We start from the raw sequence: 27522 nt of genomic DNA, 5'->3' as shown, positions 1-27522 counted from the left end.
GCCTCCCTACCTGAAGATCTTATCAAATTAAATTACGATCTCTTTCTGGAATAACGAGGTAGAAACTTAACCAGTAAAAATCAGAATAGCTCCACGGGCTTAAAACATACAACAGTGACTTACTCAGCCAAAGCTCTGTGCCACAAACTGTTTGGATGGCCTCCTCCTCCTCTTCTTCCTCCCAGACACACTCAAATCTGTGTGTGCACAGCCACATGCTCACACTAAAACAGCCTGGTGTTCAGAGGCAGCTTCCTCTAGACCTGGGGAAGCCAGCTTCTCAGAAAAACAGGCTTCATATTTAAACATTTGTTGTAAGGACAATAAACAACACCAGCCTTTTGTTAGCAATGCTATCTCTCATCAGAGTGGTTGGCTTTCAATTTCCTGACAGGGCCAGAGGCTTCAGAAGATGGAAGGGACAGGCATGGCCACGTTGTCCAGCTCCCTGTAACCACAGGTGTTCAAGTGGCCACGTATGTTCTCTGTTCAATAGGCATGCTTCATTTTCACTCAGAAGTTGTCTCAAGTACAAACCACCCATCTGTGTATCTTGTATAACCTTACCTGTTATTTTTGGACTCCTAAATTCAAGATGTTTACCATTGCTGTTCCAGCACACATTCTGCTGCGTAAGTGCTTGTGAAATGCCTGCCCTCTTCAAGTCATGCACATTTTAAATGAGAACCAGCAGCTATCATTTGGGTCAGCTGATGCTGAAGATTTAAGCTTGTAAGCACTGGTGTGCTCTCCAACCTGATAAACACGACTGATAGCTGCACCCCACCCAGAGAGAGGAGCATCTGCAACAAGTGGCACTAATTTAGCTGGTTCACAGGGCAGCGAGATGCTTCTTTCTATTATTCTTTTATTTATTTATTTATTTATTTATTTATTTATTTATTCCCTGGAAACGGTTGTGCACATTCCTTTCCCCACCAGAGCTCACATTGATAATAGCTTGAATGATTGAGAGCTTTACTAGCGTGAACATGTTAGGATTTTTTTTTTCCTACTTCAATTTACAGTCCAAGAAATAGCAGACTCACAGCTTTGCTGTTTGAATGAAAAGCTTTTACATGAGCTTCCACGGAGGAGGCGTAGGACACGCTATTTGCAGCGGATCCGAGATCTTTCCCCCTTTCCCACTCCCCCCGTGTCTCCTAACCAAGCTTTAAAGAGAGGATTCCCCGTTCACGTAAAGGCATCGTGCCAACCTCAGAGCCAAGTCGGTTTGCGTTTTGCTGAGCCTGCAGCCTAGGATGAGGTGATTTAATCGTGCCCGCTGCCAGCAGTGGGAGGCTCTGCCTTCCCCTTTCCCCTCCTGGCTGTGTGTTCCCACCGTGCTCCTTGCGCGGGCGCTGGGCCTGGCTGGCTGAGCTGACTCCACTCGGTCACCCAGCAGAAAACAAGTGGGTCTGTCTGTTCAGGGTGGCTGTTAGCTTGACTCACCGGGGCTGACGAAATCACAGCCATTGTTTTTACCAGACCATCTCCATCTGATAACAGGCAAACAAGCTGCCATCACAATGGCAAGCTCAGATAAACAGATAGGGGAGGACAGAGCTGGCTCCCTGCTGCCACACACCTCATATTCACACCTCTGCCAAGCGAGGGCAAAAAGCTGCGAGTTCAGAACAAGCTGTTGGCAATGCACGCGCCCACCCCTGATGAATATAACCCTATAAGGGGCTGAGCATGGGGCAGGTCCTCCACCTCTTGGTGCTGGTAGCAAACCTGCAAGAAATATTACTTTTTCCCACAAATTTAGAACAGACCAACTGATGTGACTGCAAATGACCCCTAGATCCATAGAGACGGTGCCTCTTTTCTTTTACTTTTACTTTCCTTTTCTTTATCCGTGGCTGGACATCACAGGATGGTTTCCTCAGAGAGCCTCTTAAACAGGGACTGGAGCTGCTGGCGTGCTCTCAGGACGCTGTCACGGTTTTATAGCTTTAAGTGCAAGTCCTAAACTGTTTTTTTTTGTTTTTTTTTTTTTTTTCTTCTTCTTTCTCCACAGATCTGTGCTTATTTTTATTTGAACAGACTTGCCATGGCAATATCTTTCATAACTCTTGGTGGAAATGAGCCTGGTTGGACTAGCGGGGAGAAGCCGCAAGATATCTAGACATCTTTTAATTCGTTTGTTTCTCCTTCCTCCCTTTGTTGCCTCTGCTAATTTTCTTTTGGCATGTCTACAGGGATCCCTGCATACCTGCCATTTGTAAAATTTTGCATTTTCGTGTTAGCAGACTGGATGCCCGCCAAGCATCCCTCTCTCTTGCACAGTGACAGCAGACAATGCGCTTTGAATTTTCCCTCTGTGCAAAGGTCGGTGAACTTTTCATACTCACTCGCCCGTTTCCCCGCTGTCCTGCACCTCGCAGATAAGTCCTCGGCTGTTTTTGACTGTCAGTTCTGCTTATGTAAGGAACATCTTCTGTGTCTGATGCAAATTAAGGCTCCCGAATTCTGTCACAGAAAATCTGCCTCTAAAAATTGGAGAAATTGGTGATGCTCTGCCCTCTTCCTCAGGGCCATTAAAGGCTTTATCACACACTCACTTCACGCTTCCCTACTGAAATGCAAAGCTTTCAGCAGCAAAGAGTGGCTGGGTGTCAGGAGCTCTTTAGTCCACGTGTAGGTTTAAACCAGTAGATCTTACTGCCGGGATCATCTAGGGAACGCTAATGGTTTCAACTGATCTCTGTAGGGTTTCATTTGAAAGCAGCTAAGCCAATTGCTTTGAACAGGTATTTGAAATGAGGCACCTGGTGGACTTTCTGGTGCATCAAGGGACAGCGGAGTGATGGGCTGCAGCTGCAGAGAGGTGCAGGGAGGCTTCCTGGCTGTGTTAGGCAGGGTCAGGCAGCAGCCCTGGGCGGCCTCGGAGGGAACAGCATTGCCAAATGCTTCTCACACCTACTCTGGTGCAACCCAGGCTCCTTGGCAGAGAGCTGTGGAAGCAGAGCAAGAGTCTGAGCACAATCCTAGCTGGGATGGCCGCATCTCTGTCTTGCCAGACATCCTTGTTGTCCCCGTGATGTGGCATGGATACAACTGCAGATCTGCTGCTTCCCACTCAGGGTAGAGCTCACCCCTCACCTTCACACTGGGCTACAGCTGCTGGGGCATTGCTGCCCCAGTTGATACCACGTTGCTGTTCCAGGCTGATTTCTCCCAGCCACAAGGTTTTGGCTGCTGGATCTGCTGCTGCTGCATTCCTTGGTTGATCTCCACGAGGGCTGAAGGCAAAACGGCTTTCCGAGAGCCTGCAGCATCAGCATCACATTTGGGAGGAAGGATGAGAGGTGCTGCTTCATAGAAAAAGTGACAGACAGGTGTCTGTGGTAAAAAGCTCCAAATCTCCTGCACAGACCGTTGAAATTGAGAACTACCTTCATGAAAAAGGCAGACAAAAAAAAACAAAAAGCAAAGCCAACAATTGAGAAACTTGTTGTATTAATGCCTTTGCATGCCTGGTGCAGGGGAACTGGCCTAGCAGCCTGTCCAGGAAAGATTTGTGCTGGTGCTGAGGATCCTCTCCCCCCCATTGCTCTCACACTGCAGTCGTACGGGAACCAGGCACGTGCCCGTTCAGCGCTCCAGTGAGCGCAGCCACTGGGATAAGCAGGTACACCGAGACAGAGACATCTCTGTTCTGTGACACAGAAAAGCATCTGGACAGCTTTCTCATGAAAGGAGATTTCCATTTACTGTTTTTCGCTCAGCCGTATTAATCACAGAGACTTTTATAAACAAAATGTGGATCTGCGGCAGAATGTAGGCGAAAAGTTCATTCTGACAGGACAAAGCACAGCTCAGCTGCGCTCATCAAACTGTTATTTTTCCATGTGCAGTCCAGCTTCCTCTGTTTCATTTGTTATAATAATGTTTGCCTTCCCACATACGATTCCTACTTTTATCTCTGTTTACCATCTCTTTTCTCATGAAATGTCTTTCTTGCCTAAGAGAAGTACCAACAAAACACTTCTCTGGATTCCTCTTTTATCCTTCCTTTTCTTTTCTTTTTTTTTTTTTCTTTTTTTTTTTGGTTTCCCAGTGGGCTCTCGGGCTGTGTTCTGGAGGGTTAGTTCTTTGCCAAACACTGACAAATGCCTGGAAAGCTCAGTGCACCACACCATCATCTTAAGGCTCACCATCTTCAGTTGCTGACACGTTTGCTGAGCAGAATCTGAAGCTTTCATAGCATAATTGTAAAGCAAAGCACCACAATGTTAACAAGGATTGTGTTATTATTAAAACCAGCTGGAAGAAGAAGCAAGAAGGTTGGAGCAATACAGGGGTGGAGGAGAGGAATGTGTCTCTTTCTTGTTAATTGACCTGGCCTATGGGAGATTTCGTTTTGTGGGTAGACTCCAGCAGAAGACAGGGCACGGAGAACTCCTCCACCCTGTGGGTACAGCATCCTCCACCTCAGCAAAATTCCCCCCTTTGCCTACACCCCTCCTTGTCACCAGGGGCTCCGTTGACTTGGGAAGGGCCACAGCTCTCTGTGCTGTTGTTTTGCTGTGAGGAAAACAACTTCTGCTGTGGGAGGAGGGTACAAAATTGCAGCCTGACTCCTGTGCCTTCCAGCTGCTGGCATGCACAGTACCTGCAGGTAGCACTGCCTCTGCTCCCCAGGACAAAAGTGACACTGGGACTCGCAGACCAAGGCTTGGCCACAGCTGCGCAAGGCAGCTCAGGACATGGCACCAGTCTCGTTATCACAGATGCCATGAAACCTTTGCTGCCTAGTAATTTTGGTGTCATCAGGTGCCGCCCGTAATGGGAAACCATGATTTAGCTGTGGTCCTGATGTGCTGTCTATAATTAGCATGCAGCCCTTTAATGCTAGTTACCTTAAGTATTAATTCCTTAAACATCAATTAAAAAAAATCACGTGGAAATTTACCTCTTCCTCAGAAGAATCATGACTTAACTTGGGGGTACTTACTATGAACTACTTAGGCTTGCTTAATTAGTCAATCTCTGTAAAGGGGTTTCAAATGTGTGAAAAAGCTATCAGCCTGCTAAGTGCATTATCTTCAATTAATTTTGTGCAACTACATCTTCACTATCAAGAGGGTCTTTAGAGTGCTGAGGAAAGGAAAAGGAGGCATTACTTCCAATTTAAAAAGTAACTAGTGAAAAAAAAAAAACAGAACTCATTGAAAGATGATTTGACACAGTGGGAATAATGGTGAACACACCATTACAGCCCCATCCAACTTGACCTTGAACACCTCCAGGGATGAGGCATCCACATTTTCTCCAAGGCAACCTGTGCCAGTGCCTCTTCACCCTCAGAGTCAAGATTTTCTTCTTCATATGTAATCTAAACCTACTCTGTTTTAGTTTGAAGCCATTGCCCCTTGTCCTATCACCACAGTCCCTGACAAGGAGTCCCTCTCCAGCTTCCCTGTAGCCCCCTTCAGGCACTGGAAGGCTGCTATAAGGTTTCCCCGTGGCCTTCTCTTCTCCAGGCTGAACAACCCCAACTCCCTCAGCCTGTCCTCACAGGAAAGGTGCTCCAGACACCTGATCATCCTCACAGCCCTCCTATGGACCCAATACAATAGGTCTTTCCTACGTTGGGGCCCCCAGAGCTGAATGCTGGGCTCCAGGTGGGGTCTCACAAGAGCAGAGGGGTACACTCACCACCCCCACCCTCCTGGACCTGCCTGTCAACCAACACCACCAGGTCCTTCTCCTCAGGGCTGCTCTCAATCCATTCTGCCCCCAGCCTGTGTTTGTGCTTGGGATTGGCCAGGCCCAGATGCAGGACCTTGCACTTGGCCTTGTTGAACCTCATGAGGTTCTCTCAGGCCCACCTCTTGAGCCTGCCCAGGCCCCTCTGGATGGCATTCCTACTCTCCAGTGTGTCAACCACACCACACAGCGTGGTGTCATGAGCAAACTTGGTGAGGGTGCACTCGATCCCACTGTCCATGTCACCGATGAAGATGTTAAACAGTGTGGGTCCCAATACTGACCCTTAAGGAATGCCAATTATCATCTCCACGTGGACATCGAGCCGCTGACTGCAACCCTTTGAGTGCGACCATCCAGCCAATTCCTTACCCACCGAGTGGTCCATCTGTCAAACCCATGTCTTGCCAGTCTAGAGGCAAGGATGTTGTGTGGGAAAACAAAGATATCGTGCAGAAATGGAAGAATCATCATTCATATCCCTCCTCTGCTTTGACTGCTTTCTTTTTTTTCTCTCCTTCCACCTTTCCTGTGGACTTAATCCTCTCCCTGATTGAATATTAGCCCTTTCTCTTCCAAATTTGACATTAGCTTAGTAAAAAGAAAAAAAAAAAAAAGGAAAAAGTTCAAGAAGAGTGGATCAAAACAAAACATTTCAAAACTGCGGAGTCACAGAGGTTACACCCCCACATCAACCCATGAGATAATGTAGCTTGTTCCAAACAAAGCCACATGGAGTTTACTCCTCTTTAAAGGTGAGATGCTAAAGGCCCAGAACAGAGCCTCTGCAAGAGTAACAAGGCCAAGTCCAGCTCAGGAAGCCATATGGTGTTTCCCCGTTTCCTGAGCCACCCCTGTAGCCAATGGAGATTAGCTCTTAATGTGTTTTTCAAAGTTTTCTATTCTATTTCGGGGCTTATATGCCTTGTTAATTATTCTCATTTTACTTCAACCATTAATAATCTGCTTTTGGTGGAGTTCTCTCAAATCCTTGACAATGGATCCTTTCTGCTAATACTCTCTCTAGCTGGCAGCTTTATTTAGGCCAGCTACATTGAATTGGACTGCACCAAGAACCTATTTCCTGGATTTTTTTCTCCCACTAGGACTAACAAAAGATAAGAACATTTTTCTTGCTGAGTCTGATTTGGTTTTAGAGGTTTTTTCACTTACCTTTTCTTTCTTTCCCCAGAATGATAATTCATCACTTCCTTGCTGACTGCTGAGGTTCCACATGTTGTGAAAAATTCAGGCAGCTTGTTTAATATAAACTTGCATGAGCGGTGGCTAGGCAGCAGTATCTCTTTCTCAGGGTTTGGATCATTTTAATGTGCATTTGCAGTATATTTGTATCACATCTTGGCATTCACTCAGCAATGATTTGAAATCCTATTCATTTACCTTATTTCATCTAAAAGAAACTGGAACAGAGAATAGACTGTTCAATGGCCACAACTTTATTGTCTGCACACTGTAAAGTCACAGCTCAACAAGTCGCACGATGCATTCCACTGGCAAGCCAGAGTTGTATACTCAGTGATCCTGAACCCCCCACCTTCTCAGGGAAAGAACGTCTGGCACAAAACAGAAAAACCTCTTCTCCTCAACCCCTCCCCAACTCAGTTTTAGAATGGTATCAGTAAGGGATATCCACCGTTGTTATTCAATCCAGGGGATATTCAGGTAGTTTTAGAGCCTGACCTGCTCTAACCAGGATGTCTAATAGGATGTTTAGGTACCTTGGAAAGCAGATTGAAAATGGGACAAGCCATTGTTGTAGGTTGCAGACAGAAGTGCAGGAGAGCAAGACTATCTGAAGAAGCCATGAAATTAGCTTCTCACCCTCCTGTGTCTTCACCACTTGGTTGTTTGTACAAAAGCTTCCAGGACCCCATCCCTTCATCTGGTGTATCCACACATTCCGTGCCCACAGAAAGTACTACAGGTGCAGGCCAAAAACTATTTAGAAAAGTCAAGGTTGCCTTGCACCTCAGCCTAAGTACCCCTTACTTGCCATCCCTACCTGAAGGATTAATGTAATTAACAATCATCATTTAACTCACCTTGGCATTAGTCCTGCCTCTGAAAGAAAGGTGAAATGGAGCCTGAAGGGACCATGAGTGCAACCAGATCTAAAAGAAAGGGGTAGTGCCACCCAAAGATTGAAGCCTGACTTGTCTGAGGTGCATTTCCACAAAACAAACCTAATTGCAGGAAGTTATCAATACTTAGCCAAAGTAATAACAGGGCAGGGAGGATCTGGCAAGGTCTCAGTAAACAGTCCAGGTTTCTTGCTCCCTACCCCTTTATGGATGTACAAAACGGGAAAAAAAATCCCACCCTCTTCAAAGGGTTCTGTTTCTTACCAGCATTTCAGAAGATCAATTCCCAATAAATTAATACAAAAGCAAAAACACCATATGTCCTGGGGGCAAGGGAAGATTCACTCCCTCTCTGTCCCGGTCATGTCAGAAGAGCAGCTCTGATACAGCCCTCCGGGGCATACGGTGCCCTCACAGGAGCACCGGTGTGACATAGTTGGAAGGGAAGAGACCCAGTTCTCCACGCAGACGTCCTTTCCACCACGATGGGTTGGAGCTGTCTAGAACCTCTACGATGTCTCCGCTGCGGAAGCCCAGCTCGTCGTGTTCCACAGCATCGAAGTCGTACAAGGCACGGACCCATAGCGTTCGCTGGGAAGGAGACAGAGACAGGCAGGGAACAAGGAATCACATGCTTGATCCAGACCCACTGGTGAGCTCAGGCTCACTCACAAAGCCCCGGATGCTTATTGTGTTGAGCTCATGCTAAGTTCCCTCTTCTAATAATTCTGCACATTAACTAAAACTGATCTTGAGAACAGGCTTGGAACTACGCTCATGTGGATTCAAGCAGATTCAAGCAGCTGTGATAGAGTCTTGAGACTCAGGAACGTCTTCTAAGATATATCTCAACAGCCGTAACACACTATTCCTTGTGCAACCTCTGTGCAGGGAGCATTGGCTAGACAGCTTGCCATTGATAAGGAACCCAGTGAGCTGGGCCTTGCAGGTACATCACTTACTGGTGTCTGCTGGTGCAGGGGGTCTGTGTGTCTTCGTTGCATAGCTGCTGCACTTCCTTGGCCGTGATTCCTTAGTCCATGCAGCCCTTCTTTCCTGTCCAGGCTCCCCCCATATCTATCCTAGAAAGACAACAGCAAGAGAAAAGTCATGAATATACTGAGGTGTAAGAATGAGGGACTTTAAGAGTCATTGGTGGTCAAGGTCCAAGCCTCATGCAAATCATCTTAAAAGTCAGCTTGGAGTACAGTCCCTGTGCTGCAGTCCTGGAAGCAATGCCTCTTATGGAGGAGGTCAACTTAGACTGTCCTATTTTGGATTTTTCTTCTTAGAAGTTGGAAGTTGAGATGTGGACACTGTTCCACATCTACTGAGAAAAGGGGCCGGTGGATTTTTTGGCTTCTGGGAGTTTTGGAGAAAACCTAAGACAATGATAAATCACAGGTGAAAAGCCAGCTCGACAAGGGGAGTTTTGCCTTTCTGGAGTTATTAATACCCAGTCTCCCTATTTTACTTTTTCTTTGGGCTGCCCCACACTGTAAAGAGCAGGGAACAGGCCTTTGAATCCAGTAGCTCAATTAATGGAAGAGGAAAGGGACAAAATCACATTCATAGAAAAAAATTGCGTATGACTGCACATCTCAAGTCATATTAATACAAATCATCCAGGGAGCAATTTCTCTGTTGTCTGCACAACCAAGAGGTGCTGAGTGCCTTAGTGCCTTCAGCTCTTCAGGTCTTTACATGCACCGAAGTTGTTTTTACTTTTTTTTTTTTTTTTTTTTTTTTTTTTTTTTTTTTTTACAATAACAGTCTGACAGAATCTGTTATCATGTTAGCTCAGGTTGCAGCAGTACTTCAGTGACACAAGATCTGATCAGTTGTATCAACAGAGGGGAGGAAGAACAGCTTGTGTTTGCTGTAAGCAGCTATTGTTTTCTCCCTCTTGCTGCTGATTTTCTTGCACCTACTCTTCTATATGCTCCCTTGATGTCACTTGCACCTTTGTCAGCCTAAAAGGTCCCTGAGACTGGGACACAATTTGCACCTCAGCTGTCCCTGACTAGATGTGAGTGAACTCAGTTTGGCTTTGCAGCTGCAAGATTTACTGCACGGACACTTCACACCTCTGAGACTTTTTGCTCTGTCACAAATGTGACTCAGGCATAGACAGTGCTCCAAAGAGTGCAGATCCTCAGCTTTGTCAGAGATTGTGTGATTCCATCATCAGTCCCCTGACAGGCAATGCTACTTGTCTGAAGAGAGAGCAGCCATTTCATGATTGTCCCTGGCCATGTGATACAGGAGTTCTCTTGCCTCAATGGACATGGCATTGGATTTTATGCCTTCATCAAGACAAGTCCTCTCCTTGGCTGATGCTACACTGTCTCTGCCAAGAGACATGAGACAACCCCAGTTGTAGAGGCTCACAGGATGCTGTGTTTGGGATTTTTGGGAGAACTATTTCCACCCTAAGAACTGTGAAGACATCACCAAGGATTGCTGTTGTCCTCTCCATTCCTATGCCACCAAGAGAGCAAAGAAACATCATGCATCAGGGGTGCAACGTGATGAGAGGGAATAGAAAGGGCCCAGAACAGGAGGAGGAATGTTTTGGAGGAAGCCAGGGTTTTCTAGGGTTACCATAGTCATTTCTAATCCCCGATGTGTTGTGTGGTGCAGACTGTCAGTGCAATAAGAGAGAAGAAACAGGCAGCAAGGTTTCACTTGTTCTACAGACTCGAGAGGAGTTCCTGAAACCATCTATTTGTGTGTGCCAGTTCTGGGACTGTTTTTCTGAACTGTCACAAGTCCCAAAGATCACAGAACTAAATAAAAGCTGACATTTGTTTCAGCCCAAAAGATCTGCCTAGGTCAATGCCATCATTGCTGCTACTTCCATATGAAGATCGAACTGACTCTGCCTCCTAAAGCAGACTCAGGGTGGCAGATTTTGATAAAGTGAGTGTTCCCTTGCCACCAAGCAATCAAGGCCAATGTTTCATGTGCCCAGGCTTCATGTGGCCTCTTTCCTGATAGTACCTGTTGCTGGTGCAGTACAGGGACTGGATGATCAACGTATCTCCTGGATATGGAAGAATGAGCTTCTCCAGATGCTCCACCCAGATGGAGAGCTTCCCATCCCATCCGTTCCAGACTCCCACCACGCCTTTCCTGATGGAAGAAAGATCCCAAAAGTGAGGTCAGGTTTTGCTTCCCACCACAACCCTGACTGAAGCTTAGCAATCATTACCTACTGATCATTATCACTACCCTTCACCTTGGAGGCTCTTCCAAAGGTATGCTCCTGCCTCCCTAAACAGAAGGACAAATAAAGAATCCCATATTTTAGACCTTCCCCATCCTCCATTTGAAGAATGGGTAGTAAAAGGTGATGCTTGGCTGGAAATGTGATCACTGATGTGAGGACCAGCATAGGAGGCAAAATCTTTTTGGAAATACAGCCCTTAACCTTCATTTGTCTCTGCACAAAAATCCGTATATTACTATCATTTTGTAATATGGTTGTAGCATCTAGAAATTCTAATTGTGAACTGAAACCCCACTGTGATGAGCGCTAAACATACCCTGCTGAGCCTATCACCATAACAAATATACAGAGCATTTGCCAAAGCAAACTTGACTCCTGTTCTTTCATTTGCCTGTCTGCATCTTGGAGCAAATGCTGTTCCCTTTCTCTCCCTGCTCAGAGTCAGCCCAAACAGGTTGTCTTACTGATAGATATACATGAATTCAGTCTTTCTTTCTCCTTCCCCAAACTATTATTTGCTGTGATCTGTTTCTCATAGGTCCCATAGTGTCTATTTTACATCCGACTAATGCATTTTTAAAGTGCTGAATAAGTGGGCTTAGAAAGAGACAACAACACAAGCTCTTCCTTCAGACTGAAAAATAAATCCTCTTTTATCTGAGCCAGAAAGGATGACCCACATGCAGCTTATAACACTCTCCTGCTGCAGTGAGCAATTTGTGCACGTTCTGCCTCGCCTCTACCTGTACATCCTGGTAATTCAATACCAGAATCCGTTTCCCAGTAAAGCAGGACTTTGGTTACTGCAGTGACCAGGTGCGTTCACTCCCACTATTGTGTGTGCGACGCATAGCAGGCGTTACTATGTCATTTGCTTGTTCTCCTGGCACAAAACCAGGCATTCATTGGACTGGGATTTCCCTGCCTTCTTAAACACCTACTACGTCCTCCCTGAATGCACAGCTTGTTCCCAAGACCTGCTATGTTCTCCTCAGCAGGACTTTTCAGCCCCCACCAGCTACTGCACCAGGTTCTGCCTTGGGTTCCTCCACATCCCTTACTACACTCACTAAGTAACAGGAGAGAGGTGATTCTTCTGAGCACACAAACTTTCCACTGTAATAACAGCTGCACTCTGTGTACATTCAAGGACGCTAGGAAACCAGACTCAAATTCTTCTCAGACACAGCCTAACAGCAAACTTTGTACCAGACCTTATGAAATTTAGGCGTTTCATAAGGCACGACCTGCTTCCCTCGGTTGTGCAAGGCATCTTAGGATTTCAGCTGTGAGGCCTCAGCACAGCTTTAGCAAAGCACCTCTATGCAGATCTGCAGCATTTTCTATCACAATCCCAAACAAAATCAGAAAATTCTGCTCTAATTAACTAATAATCTATGTTGCAAGGCCCACCAGCACAGTGATATGATTGGGTTTCCAAGGACAGATCTCCCTCCTAGATATTCTTGTGAGCTAAATTCCTTCAATAAAAGGGTTTCTCCCTGAGGAACTCCTGAGGATAGTTTGTGTTTACCTTCTCTTCTCGTTCGTCCCTCAGGAAGATCTGCTTCTGCCTGGAGATGGAAGTTGTCTTGTAGTAGTCTACCAGCTTGTTTAGCGAGTAGAATTTCTCTGTCCACAAGTAGTAGTTACCCTTTGAATCCCTCATCACTTTGAAGTGTTGCACATCATCTTCGTGCCTGAATCCAGTTGAAAAAGTAAGAGATCACCAACTGGCTTGCACCTTCGTCTTCTTTGAAAAAGTCTTTTCCCGAAGGGAACCCTAACAGTTCTTTCTGACACTTGGCCAAATCTAGACTTCTGGAAAGTAAACCAGTGGTAGCCCTTGTGTGTATTGGGCCTAGATGAGGCTCTGTGTTTCAAATGACACATCAATTTACAAACGTGGAATGCTGAAGGGCTGGCCAGTCACAAGTGCTATCAGAACAAAGCACAGGGTTTTAAAGCCTCTCGTTTGAAATAAAGGCCAAAGGAACTTTGAGGTCCACAAATGTCTAATAGCTTTATTCTGTCCTATGTATGAGACACAAAGGTACAGTTGTAGTCTACCCTGACCCGGAAGGGGTGACTTAAAAAAGCATCTGATACACAGAAAGGGGTGGCCACAGCAGAGTTAGTGTTCCTGGCAAAAGGTTTTCCTGCATTCCCCCCAGATAATTTTTGAACTCTCTGAATCAGAAACTTCACAATGCGTAGAAAGGGCATTGCTAATCACTACTTTAATTAAAAAGTGATTATTGATTGGACATCAATTAATGGAAAATCAGAAAAACAACCATCATTTAACAGCTCTGCTTTGAAGCTCTGAGAAAGGCTGAGATGCACTAAGTGGCTGAAATGAAGGTGGGCTACTAGTAAAAAGGAAAAAAAAAAAAAAAAAAGGCTATTCTTATCCAGTGGCTGTTTTATTGATCTGTGGGAAATAAGTTAATAATAATTCCACTACTGGCAGTAGTGGAATTCTTGGATATAGCAAATGGCACTGTCAAGAAAATAAAACAAAAGAAAGGCACACTTTTTATACTGTGGGAGATGTCCCGTGTGCCACCTTGCTTTGCTGCAGCTCCTTCAGAGAAGCAGGTCACCAGGGGATGCAGCTTTGAAATGGGGAGTTCACCGTGTCACTTGAAAGACAGAAACATTTGGGAATTAGATACCTAATTCATTCTCATTCATGTGTCACAGCAGCACTGCCAGTGACTGGCAGCATGCAAACTTCCTGAGAGGCAATGTCACATTAAGATTCCTGTCATTAGGAAGCCAGACCATTAGAAGAGACCACTTATGGAAGAGACCATTAACCAGGAAAAGGGGCAGGAAACATTGTGCGGAGCAGATACCTGACAGAGATGGAGAAGTCACCATGAGAGTTCTGACTGGCCCGGACAATGAAGGAACCAACTCCTTTGTTCATGAGGATGTTCTCGGCTTCGTGGCGGGATATCCTCTCATCAAACCAGCTGTCAAGTGGGAAAAACCAGGGAGACAAGAATAAAGGAGGTGAAATAAATTAAGGAACAGAAAAACTGAAGGTAAGGAGAACATGAAAAAGCAGGTTGGAGGAAAGACAAAACAAAAGAATCAGAGGATCCCACATGGCTACTCCCACTGGCCATGCGGAGGCAGACCATTTTCTCTGAGCTGTAAAAGCATGTGCATGCAAAGAGAACCACGTAAGCTTTGGCCTGCTAAGTAACACTCAGCTGAAAGTGTAATTACAGGCACAGTAGAGTAAGGTGTTAGTCAAGGAAATTTAAAATTACAAATGTGTATATATATGTACACAAACGCACAATTCTCAGACATACATCAAATTGCTCTTGGTAAACTGATTGAAAATTACTGGACTGTGATGGATATATTGCAAGGGACAAACATAAATTTTTAACAGAAGCAAGGCATGAAAGTTTCAGTACTAATAAATTGGCTTTTGCAAGAGTTATAATACCACAAAATCTCAGAAACACAGAATGCATAAGTATGCTTATGTAAATTTAACCAAACATAACAAACGGATAGTGTAAGGCACTTACACAAATAATGAGAAAAGTCACCATAAATAGTAAAATAATGTAGTATCAATAGGAAATTTTAAGTAGGGAAAAAACATCATGTACACTCGTATATGTCTGCGGCTAATAAGATCTACAATCTGCAGTCTTCTGCCTTATGTAATGCTTAATTACCTGTATTGCGTTACAATTAAAGACTGATAATTTCAGACTGTCATTTCCTCTTTGGAGTTTTGTTATTCTTCTCCTTACCATCATCGGAGTTTATCTATGTATCATTAACAATCAAAAGGGAAATCAGACTTTAATCACCATTGATAACTGCTCTTGATGATTATTGACAATACAAAGATGGGGAAAATGGCCCATCAAAAATAGGAGACAACTTTCTTCCCTACACCTGGTTCTAGTGTCTGGCCTTCAAAGTGCAGACGTGCTACTCATAGAAAAGTGTCAAAGTGGAAATGTTTCTTCACAGTTCTCGCGCAGAGAAAACATCATGAAGAAAAAGTGTGTGAAAAAAAAGAAGCTGCTAGTGTCCCTGCATGATGCCACAGCCCTGAGAAAGAGTGAACAAGCACAATTAGCTGGGAGATTTTGTCCCCATGGGGCCCAAAAGCAACAGCCCACATTTGTAGAGCAAACTAAAAATGTCCTTCAGCTCAGCCAGGCAGGCTGGCTCATATCCAAATAGTCCAGAAAGTGCCACCTCCAAAGGGGGCAGTGGCACTTCTTTGTAGGGCACAAAATCCCTGCATGCTCCCAGTTTGCCTGCCCAGGGCATGAGCGTGTTACAGCTAGCAGGACTGGCCTTGCTCCATGCTCTGCCTCCTCCTGAAATGCAGCATCACTTTTACAAAAGAAGACAATTAGAGGGGCTTCGGGGAGGATTTCTGCCAACTGAGAGGAAAAAGGTTATAAAACTGCCACCCGTTGGCGTATTTATGGCACGGGGCTGGACAGCACATTTAGCAAGCGGTTAAACACCTATCAGTCCTTGCTGTCGCACGGCGGGGAGGCAGGAAGGGGGGTATGCCTGTCCTCTGACAGATCCCTGTTTGGGTGTGCAGTCACGAAGCGTGGAGAGGGGTGTGTGTGTGTGTGTGTTTCTGCATGTGTGTGGGAGCAGGGTGGCATGTCTGGTCTATCGTCTCTGTCAATCCACGAGCAACACCAGCTGTCACGCTTCGTGCAGCATTGCACTGACCTCTAGTGCATCGAGAGAAACTCGCACACGCTTCGTGGGGGGGAGGGAACGTGGATGGCAGGGTAGGAAAAAAGGGAGTTAATGTAGTTAAGAGTCAGGGGGGAGGCGGATTACATTTTTTTTATAATTCATTTATAGGGAGAGTTCTTGCTCTTCCTTTTGTGCTCAGACTCTGCCTGTTGCCAAGACTTCACATCATGCCTATTCTCCTTCTGTCCAAGGAGAGCTAAATGCAGTTCTTGCCACATCCCGGTGACATCCCTCTGAGCAGCAGTAACAAAGGAGTCACTTGAGAGTGATGCCGAGCATTGAGAACCATTCAGTTCGGAAAGAACACAGGATGCTTCAGGGTAGGAGTAAGGTGCGCTGGCAGAACTGTGTATAGCATTATGGCAGTCCTTGCCAGCCTTAAATTGCAGTATGTTATAACCAGTGCTTCCTCTGTCACACCTGCCTACCTGCACGCACACACAGACACACTCTCTGTGGCACTGTGCAATGGCAGCGCACGCAACACTTACGGGGGAACGTGGAAATCAATGAAGTTTTTAGGAACATAGCCCTCTTGACCCCTGAGTTCAGCCTTGTACCACTCTTCCTGGGAGCTCAAAACCTGCAGCAGAGAGACAGATGAAATAAGTGCATCTCCTGAGAAAGGCAAAAGGAACTAAGATTCTGATAGAAAACTAGGATTTTGTGTAAAAAAAATGAAAGAGAACTCCTTAATATGCTCTGCTTCCCACCCACCTTGCAGCAAGGCTTGTGGCTGATGACCGCTTGAGTGCGAACAAAGCAACGAAGAATGCTGGGTGGAATTAGATGGATTGCTTGTTACCTTTATCCCTTCATCTGAATGCCGTTTCAGGTGGCTGGGGAGGCAGCCTGCATATCTCTGATGTCTGTGAGATGGAGGAAATCAGCTCTGAAGGACTTAACAGGGGTTTAAGGAGTTCTCTGTGCTGCTTTTAATTGTTAGTACTGGATCATGTCAGCTTCACAGGGGAGGAAAAATCTGTGAAAACTCCTCTAACATGTATGGGCATGGAGGGGTATACAGCTATACCTCAGTGTGCGTGTGTGTTGTGGCAGCACGGGTATCATCATGTGCTCTCACATGTCATTTTGCAAGAGAGTATTTAGTGGGTTAAGTCCGCAGCAGCCCTGAGCTTGACAGGGCAGATAAAAGTAGGAGGCAAAACAGTATTTTAAAGCCACTATTAGCCACTTCCAAGATTGCTGGACAGCAGGAAGCCAGCCCACAGTGCAGACTGGCATGGCTTCATGAGTGTTGACATTAATGTTGACTGGAATGGCCCTTAGGGACAGCGCCGCTGACCAGGGACTGCCCAAATTCACTGCTCCCTGGCTGATGGCCTCTGATACAGCTCTAGGTTAGAGGGGAGAGGACAGGGATACAACCATTTTGTGATTTTGCCACAAATGGTGTGGCGTTTGGTTTGACGTTCCAGTTCCTGGGATGGAATTCCTTTTTATAAAATAGAACATGTTTCTGTTCCTTCTGGGTTTGGAGAGGAGCCTGAAAGCACGAGCCCTGACAGTTTTAAAAGACAAAAAGCAAGTGGAAAAGGCTTCATTTGAAATCTATTGTTAACAACAATAATACTCGTTCTGTAAGCCAGTCTCGTGTGTTTGGGAGCCTAACACACATTTCTAGCTGCTTGGCGCTGGCAACAAGATGTTACCATCCCCGGGGCTGATTCTCCATTGCCTTGCCTGCCACACAGGCTTTTTCCGTGCATCTAGGTAATGAAAAGTTGAGGAGCTGAAAGCTGTGGAGATCCCTGCTTGTCCGGTCACTGCTTCACCCACCCTGGGTGCTGGCTGAAGGTTCCTTTTTGCTGCTGCGGCAAACCAAAGGGGACGATAGCTACACCCTGCTCTGGCTCGTGGCCTGCTCTGTTGGCAGCAGGGTTTCCAGAAGGACCTCCCTGATGGTCCTGGGTGAAAAGCTGGAAGGTTTCACTCAGTGTGTCATCCCCTCAGAGAAGGATGTGGGGTGTGTGTGTGAGAGAGAGAGAGAGAGAGAGGGTGGATTTCCTCCTGTCAGTGGTGGTTGTGGGCCTCGTGTTTCCTGTTTTCTAATCTCTACATCAATACTGTTCATCTTATCTCCCTCACAGATCAGAAAAGACAGTCAGGAGGTTGCTCAGGCAGCAGAAGGGGGCTCGGGACAGGGTATGAATGTGTGTGTGTGTGTGTATGCCAGAAGGAGAGATGTTACTCAGGCGAATTTACCGTTACTATGGCTTGGGCGGTGTTATTTTGTTCACCTCAAGGACGTTAAAACAGGAGGCAGCCTGACTTTTGTGATAGCGAAGTCTCAGTGACAACTAATATTAATACTGGTGTGTAGCATTATTTGACACTTTTCCTCAGTAGCTTCCAATTTAATTTGAAAAGCTTTAGCTTATAGTGATTTTACAGGAAGGGCAACGGAGTAACAGAAGGAAAAGTGATCTTGCCAACACTGTCACCCAAGACAGGGGCTTAATGAAACTGCAGTCTCCTTGGAAAGCAAGTATCAGGTAAATACCAGGAATGTGGGGACTACTCTTGACCTAAGGAAGAATCAGGAATGAGAGTTGTCATCAACCCTGAAGAGAACAAGTGATTTCTCCAGAACACTTCTCAGAGCTCTCCGGAAAAAAAATGGTCTTTGATCTCAATGAGTTCTGGATGCCATCAGCTTTGTCTAGGCTTCAAAGATTAAAAGGGCAATAAAATAAAAAATGGCGGTGATGGAAGAGGCAAGGCTTAGATGTAATATCTGGCGATTAAATGGAACAGCTGGGACTATACGGAGAGGTAGTGAAGGCTTCCTGGCAGAACGAGGGTTTAGATCTGACTGTTGTACAACATTGCTCTGGCCAGTGAAGTGGTCAAGGCCTTAAAGAGGTGTTTTACTCAGTCATTTTGCACTAAAACAGAATAGCTATGCTGTGGACTGAGAAGTGAATAAGTAATTAGGGTATAGGGTTAACAAGTAGCCCCCTGCGGGACTTCAGTAGGGTTAACAAGAACTGTTCTACCCTAACATAAGCCAAACAACCTTAAAGAGACTCTCACATGCCCTGTATTGCATATGATCAACTCTACTTCTGCCAGTCTGCCGTTCTTTCACTGCTAAATTCCTGCAGGGTGTATATAACATTATTAGCTAAGGACCTCTTAAACTCTTCCATTATGTGTATAACAGACTGTTTTGTGGACGTTTCCTCTTCCATTTGCAATTGCCTAAAACCCCTGTGGCAACTAACAGTGATTACTTACAGTGAAAAGTTACATATAAGTTCCACAATGTATGACAACTATCATTTCCAACAGTTTAATGGTTGGAAATAAGGAAGACAGCCATCTGTTTGGCCCACACTCAGCCTGCCTACCTTTAGACCAAGTCTTCCTAAACACAGTCACCCTAGACTACCTATATAGTCAATGAAAACAGACCAAATCTTCAAAATGTGTTCAGCCAAAGACCTGGATCTCTTCCCCTGCAAAGATACTTCCTTGCTGACTACTGGAGGACTGTAGGACAACAACATTTGTAGTTTAGGTACCTTAAATCAAGTGGAGTGGACACAGACTGGGGAGTGACCTGGGAGCTGCTGGTTGATTTGTAGCAAGTCATATGGATGTCTAGTGCCCTGCATTTCTATCCCAGTTTATGGACATCTGTGTTCATCTGTTTTGTCAAGGCAAATGGGAGCACAGAAAGACCTGGCAGAATTTCAGCACTGAGCTTCAGTCATGCCTGGAGCTGCACTTACCTTCAGGAGGTCCCCAGCCTGGAAACTCAGCTCATCCTCTCCAGAAGCAGTGAAGTCAAACTTGGCGATGGCTTCCATGCTGTGTCTCGGTGGCAGGGCAGAGCTGGAAGAAGTATATGCTTGTCAGCATCTATGAGCTGCTGGGACTGCTCAGTCTAGCTTACAGAAAGCTTATAGGCAATGCTGTGATATGCACATTGTTGAGAATGCCCCTACCATTAGAAGAAGGTAGTTACTAGACACTGAAAGACGTTAGCAGGCAGAAGAGATGGCATGGCCAAGAAGATGTAGCTTGCTCAAGTAATTCAAAGAATCCAGCTTGTAAGCTCATTCCAACAGATCTCTTCCTCCGCAGCAATTTCATGGAAAAGTTTGCACACATCACCCAAATAACCTGGTAGCAGAGAAAAGCTTCTTCTGTGTAGACCAAGGACCACTCTGACACAGTTCCCAATAAAGCAAGTGATTCTGTCATGCAAGAGAAGAATGCACTTGCCCTCTGCAATGACTAACTCTTTATCTCAGGAGAGAGACAAATTGTGGACAAAATGAACAGCTTGCAATAAATATAATTTTTTCTTGGATGGAGTCCATGATTCTGAAGGTTGAAAGAGACTTTTCTCTGTGATGGCTTGGCATGGCTAACCACAACTTTCAGCTAGGAAAAACTGTTTGCAGAAAGACTCTAGTCCCTGTTTTGAAGTCGACAGAGTGTGAAACTGTAGCACTGACAAATTTAAGGCATGCACCTACCCTTCCTCAGCGTTCATAACCTAGGAGCCTGAAATGTACCAGACAGTCTGCAAACCAAAGCCTGCTTTTCATCAGCAGAGCACATGTGGCAGGGGAAGTAGCAACACGAGCTTTGCTTCTTCACCACTTCCTGCTCATGTAACTCGGGACCACTTCTATGAGCAAGAGAGTTACTCGGTTCCCATGGCTGGCTTGTGGACCCTGCAGCCCAGCAGTGAGGCTGACAGTGACAAAGTAAGAAGCTAGGCAGTGCCACGTTCATCAAAGGTGCTGCTGGAGGATGTTCTCACAGTCCAGCTTGTGAAGAGCATCCGACAACTCTAACACAGAAGTAGCTTTAATGGTGACTAAGCTAGGTTCATCTGAGAGCAATGATCCTGAAGCCAAAGTCTCCATTACCAACCTTCACCTCCCACAAAAGTAAAGGAAATACACAGAGAGGTCAGAAAGGTGAAAATTACAGACAGAGGTAGGGCTGTTGAGGAGGCACCAGGATTCAAGAGGAAAAATGCCAGAATGGAAAGATAAAACATTTCAGAGGGAAAACAAAACGAAACAAACAGGAGATTTAATCAGGATAGCCAGTCTAGCTGGGAACCAGTCACAAACCATTGGGGTGACTGGCTTGTCAGTGCCACCAGTGCTGACCGAGCTGGTGGCAGATAGGGTTTGATCCACAGAGGCCAATTGTTCCCTCCTGCCTGATGCCTGCCTCGCCAGCAAGGACTCTTTGGGTGTCTTTACGCAGGCAGTGAGCGTGCTAATGCTTAGCCTGATATTTCAATAAATCCTAGCTGGCTTCTGTGCATGTTAACTGTATAAAAGCGGTTATTTATTGGCTAAGTTGTGTATTTCCTGCTCGCGGAGTCCCTTTGCACTTGACAAAAGATGCCTGGATAAAGCAATCCACAAGAGGGGCCACAGCATCACTGGAGATTAGTTCTGAGATTTGTTACATCTCATTTCTAACAAAAAAAAAAAAAAAAGATCTTCACTTGCTTTCTTTTGGATTCCGTTAGCACCCTCTTTTTTTTTTTTTTTTTTTTTTTGCTGCTTGTTGCGGGTGAATTTGTATTCATGTGACTGATGCGAGCTACGCAGCAAATTGGTGAGCAGCCACAGGCAGCTCTGCCCATTAAGCACGAACCTGTCCTGGAGCAGCCGGGCTTGTTTCGGTGCTGAGGCCTCCCAGGTGGCTTGGTGCACACGCAGCTGTCGTGACCTGCCATACTCCAGCCCAGTGCCTGGAGTTTTGTCAAACACTTCACTACTGAATCGCAGCACCTTACCAACGTGCTTTATTCGCATTATTGAGCTTCTCGGTTGTTCCCCAGACCTTTTCACCTCCTTTTCTCACCGTCCACTCACTGATGCTCTTTAATTCTTACTTATTTGCACTGTCTGTGTCAGATCTGCAAATATAGATAAAGCTTGGCCTCTGATTGCCCCTCTCTTATTCGAGGCACTGGTGTAACTCTGTAGGTGCAGCTCAGACCTGCTCTGAGGACTGTCCTCTCTTGCACTGCCGTGCTTGGAGCTCCAGTCTGCAACACCCCACAGTCTGCGTGAGCCACCTGCACGCTAACAGAGCGAAAGGGTATTAAGTAGGGGTGGAATTAACCATTGAGGGAACTGGATAGACAATGGTACTCTTCCATGGAAGAGAACTGAAGTAAAAGACCAAGGAAAATTACTTTAATAAGGGATGTATTTCAGCATTATGTCTTGCAGGGGTGGGCTGCTGCAGAGAGCTCAGAGCCAGGAGTGCAAAAGCACCCGGCAACTCCTAAGTGCAGAGCATTCATCTCAGCTTGAGAGAACAAACCAAAACAAACAAAACAAAAGCAAACAGTTAAAAACAACAAACTGCTTAAATACAAATCCCGTACTTGGTTTTTGCTCCTTAGTGACAGGAGAGACAGTGGGGGCTCTCTCTGCAGGGGGCATGAGAGGAGAGAGCCTTTCATTTCTCAGTATCCCAAGCGATAAAGATGCTGTTGGAGACGTGACTCCCTCAAAGGGAGAAGGGCTTGCGAAATGGTTAAAGTCTCCTCTCTCACCTCATTTTCGATTTCAGCAATCACAACCATGGGGAGAGACCAGGAGACAGATACCTCTTCAAACAATCTAACACACGGATTAAATGTGCTTTTCATTGCCAGCGGCTGGATTTAGAAGCGGCTCTAATACCATACACAGTGTTGGCTGTGTTGATAAATCAGCAATGCAGCGACGCTGTGGCCTTAAGCTCTTCCCCCACCAACTACTAAAGCAACACTAGCCAATAATCCTGCCTTTGAACTCCAGCCTACCACTTTTCATCACCTGAACTTCAAACCAGTTCTGTTTTTCTGATCCTGTTCCTCCCTCCATCTGTACCTCGAGGATCCTCGCTCTGTGCGGGTCAGTGCTGGGCCCTCATGAAAACGCCCCTGCCAGGGGCTCTTTCTGTCCCTCTCTGCATGCGTGTGACCTCGAGCACCATCCCACGAAACACTGAGATGGGATTTTTTTTGTAATTGTCATAAGGTACGTTTCATTTCTCAAGCACCTTTCATCCCAAAGGACAGCGCTGCTGTTTGCAAACAGCCGGATCCCGCTTTTAACTGCCTGGTGCAACTCCTTTGAGCTTTCGAGTAACCGAGGACAATTTTAGACTGTGCATAATGTTCTGTGGGAAAACCACCTTTGTACGGGATTTAGCATGCAGCCTATGCGACGTTTAAAGGAGGATTTTTCAGTTCTGAGGGTGGGTCGAGCGGTACCTCCATTTTGTGCTGACTCCCCGCATGGAGGTGAATTTTTCTCTGTGGTTCCCCACTGTAGCGAGGCGGATCCAAGGGGCATGGGGCTACTGACAATCTGTGGGACCAACACAGCAGAGGACTCATGAAAGGAGAAGCGAAAAGCGGCTCGGCTTTGAGAGTGCTGGGTAGGTATTTCAGCTTGGCAGAATGCCATTCCCTGAGCAAGAACATCAGCATCTCTCTGTTGATCAAAAGAGTCAAGGCCTAAATCATGTCAGCAAGCAACACGGTCTGACAGCAACATCCCAAAGAGTTTAACACCGTTCCCCTACACCAAGCAGGATCAAAATTCCGTAACAGCAACGCCAGGGAAGGTCACCACCTACGAAGAGCTTACCACTGTGGGACAGCCCAGGCTCAGCCCCACTCAATCTCGTGTATTAACATCACAGAAGAGGGCACGGTGGCAATGATGTGCCTGCTTAAAGGAGCCACATGAACAAAAGTTGGATTTTCATGCCTGCAGCATGCACACCTCCAGCGGGCAGCTCCATCCAGTGAGGTTTTGCGCTGATGGATGCAGCACGAGCTGCTGTGCCTTTGTTCGGCTCTGCAAGAACAACCTATCGGACTGATGAGCAACCAGGGACAGAATTCAACCCCGAACATCTGTACAGAAACTCCAGATGACATTTCAGCAGAAACAATGGCGAAGGGACCCGTTATCTAGAAGAGCCGTGATAGATAAAAGCTTTGTTGTCACCAGCTAAGCCACATACAAGTGGCATGGGAATATTTCGTTCCAAAAACACAAACCTCTTGCTACCGAGTTAACGGCGCGGCTCCGCTGACTGTCAGTGATAAGAGGGTAAAATTTATAAGGGAGAACAAGTCGCAAAAATGCTCAGCACTGCCACATTTAAGTCTTGGCTGTCCTGCCATCCAAAGGAATTCAGAGCTCTGGGCTGAGCCCCTGCTGCACAACGCCCAGACAAAATAAAGCTCCTAGGAACGACATCCACAGAATGAACAAACTTCCAGGGCTCTATAACCAACAGCAGTTTGGTAAGAAATGCCCCAGACAAGGATGGCACTTAATCACCCTGGAGAAAACCTGGGCCTTCTGTGCTGCTTCCAGTCATGACGGAGCAGAGCTGGGCAGCACCACGGGAAGCCTGTACACCGGCAGCACCAAAAGGGAGTATCACAGCACTGCACATTATTGTGAGAGTATACAGGCGTGAATCTTTGCTGTGCTGGGGGGCTGGTGTGGAGTACGAGGGTGGGGGAAAGCACCTCCTGCTTGCCCACCTCATCCTTCGGTTTCCAGCTGGTCCGATTTGGCTGAGGGGCAGGGATTTGTCCTGCAGAAGCACTGCCCTGCTGGGGAAGCTGCTGAACAAGACGGCGCTGGGATCCCATGCTCTTCCCCTGCCTTGCATTTCTTTACTTCTCCCTCCAAAAGCCCACCATCCTCCCTGGTACCTTTCCCACACAGCTCAGCCCCCCCCAGGTCCCTGAGCCATGCTCGCCCCATACCTTGTGGCAGCTCTCCTCTTCTCTGGCACTTTGCTAGAAAGCAGGAGGCACGTTACCATCTAGGGGACGGAAGAGAAGGAGAGCTCAGCCCATACCAGGCTCCTCCCTGCAGCAATAAATGTGCCACATCGGTAGCGGGTCCACGTGTGTGGACGATGACAGTCAGAAGCGGGCACAGGGGACAGACGTGGGGGCACAGAACAGTGGCATGGACCATTATCAGCCTCTAACATTGGAAATATTTGGTATGATGAATGTTTATAATGGTGCTGGCAGTAGAAAAGGACCTGCCCTTTGCTGCTGCCTCAGCCCAGCCTGGTTTAACAGACAAATAACGGAGGGTACGGTCCCTTAAAAAGTGTAAGTTGTACCCAAATAAGGAAAACAGAAAAGAGCACAGATCTGGCAAGTTAAATGAGAAGCCATATAAAGTCCGTTGAAAAGCGTATCTGGAGGAACAAGTAGCAACAGACATAAAAACGTGTAATAAAATTATTTTCAAAGACAACAGAAGCAGGAAGCCTGCCAGAGTGTCTGTAGGGCTGACAGATGATTGAGATGTAAAAAGAGTGCTCAAAGAAGATAAGGATGAGGCATAAAAGCTAAATGAATTCTCTGCATCCATGCATCTTCCAAAGGAATGTGAGTTGGTCCCTGCACTGGGGTTTTCTCTGCAGAGAAGAGCCAGGGGAACTGTCTCCAGCTACAGAAATGGAAGAAGAGGTTTTAGGACAAAACAGTAAATGAACAGGAGTAAATCCAAGGATTTGATATTTTAGAAATCTTGACAGAAACGTAAACTTAGCATGAAATAGTAACGGTTGAGCAATTAAGCTGTGGCATAAAATGTGTACCTAACCCGGCCTCAATACTAGGCCAAAAAGCAGCAAACACCACAGTTTTAAAAAGTGCTTTGAGGGGATGCAAAGGACAGGTCCAACTTCTGTATGTCTGAATTGATAGAAACAATTATGAAGAAAAGAATTACTGGGCACAAGAGAGCAGCAACATCGCAATTGCCCTTCACGCAGCTTTTGCAGAAGGAAGTCATACTGCCCAAATCTGATGCAGTTCTTTGAAGGAGCTGATGAACATGTGGATACGGGTGATCAGTTGATATGAGGTACTTGCATTTCTAAATCCTTTCAGATGAAGATTTTCACCAAAGACTCTTAAAAAAACCTCCTAAGCTCTCCAAGAGGAAGAGGAAAGTTCCTTTAGAGGATTAACAGCTTATTAAAAGTTATGAAATGAATGAATAGTTCAACATATTCATAAATAATCTGGAAAAAATGAAGTGACAAAGCTTACTGATGAGAAAAAAAAAAATAATCAGGGTAATACAAATTAAACCTGATCATGAAGACTTGCAGACGGGTTTCAAAATACTGTTAAAATGGAAGACAAATCTCACTGCTAATGACTGCAAAATAATGGACATGGGAATAAACAACCTTAACTGTATGAACACAGTGATGAATTTAAAATTAGCAACCATCACTCAGGAAAGATACCTTTGAGCCCCTGCAGATAACTCTATCAAAGCATCAGCTCAGTGGAAGTCAAAAAAGTGTGTTAGGAAACGTCAGGAAAACAACAAAGAACAAAACCTGAAGCAACATAGTGTCACCATACAAATCCATAGGGCACCTGTCTGAATATTCGTAACGCGAATACGGCAGCTAGTTCTCACCCCTCCATTTCAACAACAGAGGCAATAGTATTTAGAAATTGTACAGAGAAAGTCGCTAAGGATGACCAAAGGAATGGAAAGTTTCTGAGAGGTCCACATAAAACAGGCTAGGATCCTTCATTCTAGGAAAAAAAAAGTCAGATGGGTAAAGGCAAAAGCAATGTAGAAAATAATGAGAATCGTGGAAAAGGCAAAGAGGAAATTTTTATGCATTGTTTCTCATACGTACTAGGAGCTCATTGTAAAGAGTGCTGGGATACAGCAGGCTCTATTGAAAGAAACTTTGCTGTGTGCTTGCCTTTTCCTCCCCTCATTCCCCAAACTGGCTGGGCACAGCCTCATGGGCGGCGCGGAGCTGTACCCTGACGTGATTCACCATTTCCTATGAGCCCCAGGGCTTCACAAAACCCACCGCTTTCTGCTGGTCTAAGCCAACCAGAACAGCAGCAAACGGTGGCCATTCCCACACGCACCACCCTTTTGGGAAGGAATCATGTCCCTGGAATAGCTGCTGGTGAAAACAGAGGTAGGCTGCACGTTATGGAGCACCCAAACCAGGAAGGGGTAGAAGGAATGAGATTTCGCTCTGCAGAGGATAATCCCCTATATATTTTGCTGGGAAAAAAAAATAAATATATATATATGTATATATATATAGATGAAGATAGTAGGGGGCCATAAGAAGTGTATAGCAGTCAGCTCTTGTTGTGAAAAGTTTGACATGTGGCCATCACTGCACAGATCAGGAATACAACCTTCTGTACAGCCAGGTGCGACACCAATCCTCACAGTCCTCTTGTTTTCCAGCTATGTTCATTTTCATGCTCTGTGAATGGCCTGACAGATTACATTACATTACACATTGTAATGACCTATTTTCTCTGTTTTTACCATGATGTGATCTAACGAGCCCCCCAGCAAGAGGGTTGCTGTGAGCTGTCACTCATGCCTGCTGCCTGGCACTGTCAGAAAGCACTGACTGCCTTCCTGATAGATATCCAGAACCATTCCATGATAATATTGAATATATTTAATGTCAAACCCTAAAATACATGGCTTTCTCTGCCGCAAATAAAAGACTCAACAGTGGCAGGCTCCTAACAATGAGAAAGTATAGGGAATAGGGCAGGATAAGAACAAACGCTCTTTTCTTTCTTTCTTTCTTCTTTTTTTTTTTTTTTTACATCGATCTACTCTTCCCCTGACACAG

At 45.7% G+C, this 27522-nt stretch overlaps 1 protein-coding gene across 4 annotated transcripts in view; it reads right to left on the bottom strand.

Annotated features, from left to right (window-relative positions):
• Positions 1 to 7154: 7154 nt before the first annotated feature.
• Positions 7155 to 27522, bottom strand: part of GRAP2 (GRB2 related adaptor protein 2) — a 102673-nt gene continuing 82305 nt past the window's right edge. For 3 of the 4 annotated variants that reach the window (XM_068666859.1, XM_068666878.1, XM_068666868.1), the window contains 7 exons: positions 19581 to 19683; positions 16314 to 16405; positions 13914 to 14033; positions 12587 to 12752; positions 10824 to 10955; positions 8783 to 8902; positions 7155 to 8411 (listed from right to left, as the gene is read on the bottom strand). In XM_068666859.1, the coding sequence (XP_068522960.1) occupies positions 8232 to 8411; positions 8783 to 8902; positions 10824 to 10955; positions 12587 to 12752; positions 13914 to 14033; positions 16314 to 16405; positions 19581 to 19658 (888 nt within the window). In that variant the 5' untranslated portion in view covers positions 19659 to 19683 and the 3' untranslated portion in view covers positions 7155 to 8231. Of the gene's footprint in view, positions 8412 to 8782; positions 8903 to 10823; positions 10956 to 12586; positions 12753 to 13913; positions 14034 to 16313; positions 16406 to 19580; positions 19684 to 24619; positions 24759 to 27522 lie in introns of those variants that run through there. The other variant, XM_068666849.1, reaches the window with a different exon arrangement.

Source organism: Anas acuta, chromosome 1 (assembly GCF_963932015.1).
Source record: "Anas acuta chromosome 1, bAnaAcu1.1, whole genome shotgun sequence".
In the NCBI taxonomy this organism is placed as follows: domain Eukaryota; kingdom Metazoa; phylum Chordata; class Aves; order Anseriformes; family Anatidae; genus Anas; species Anas acuta.
This window is presented reverse-complemented; position numbering and strand designations above follow the sequence as displayed.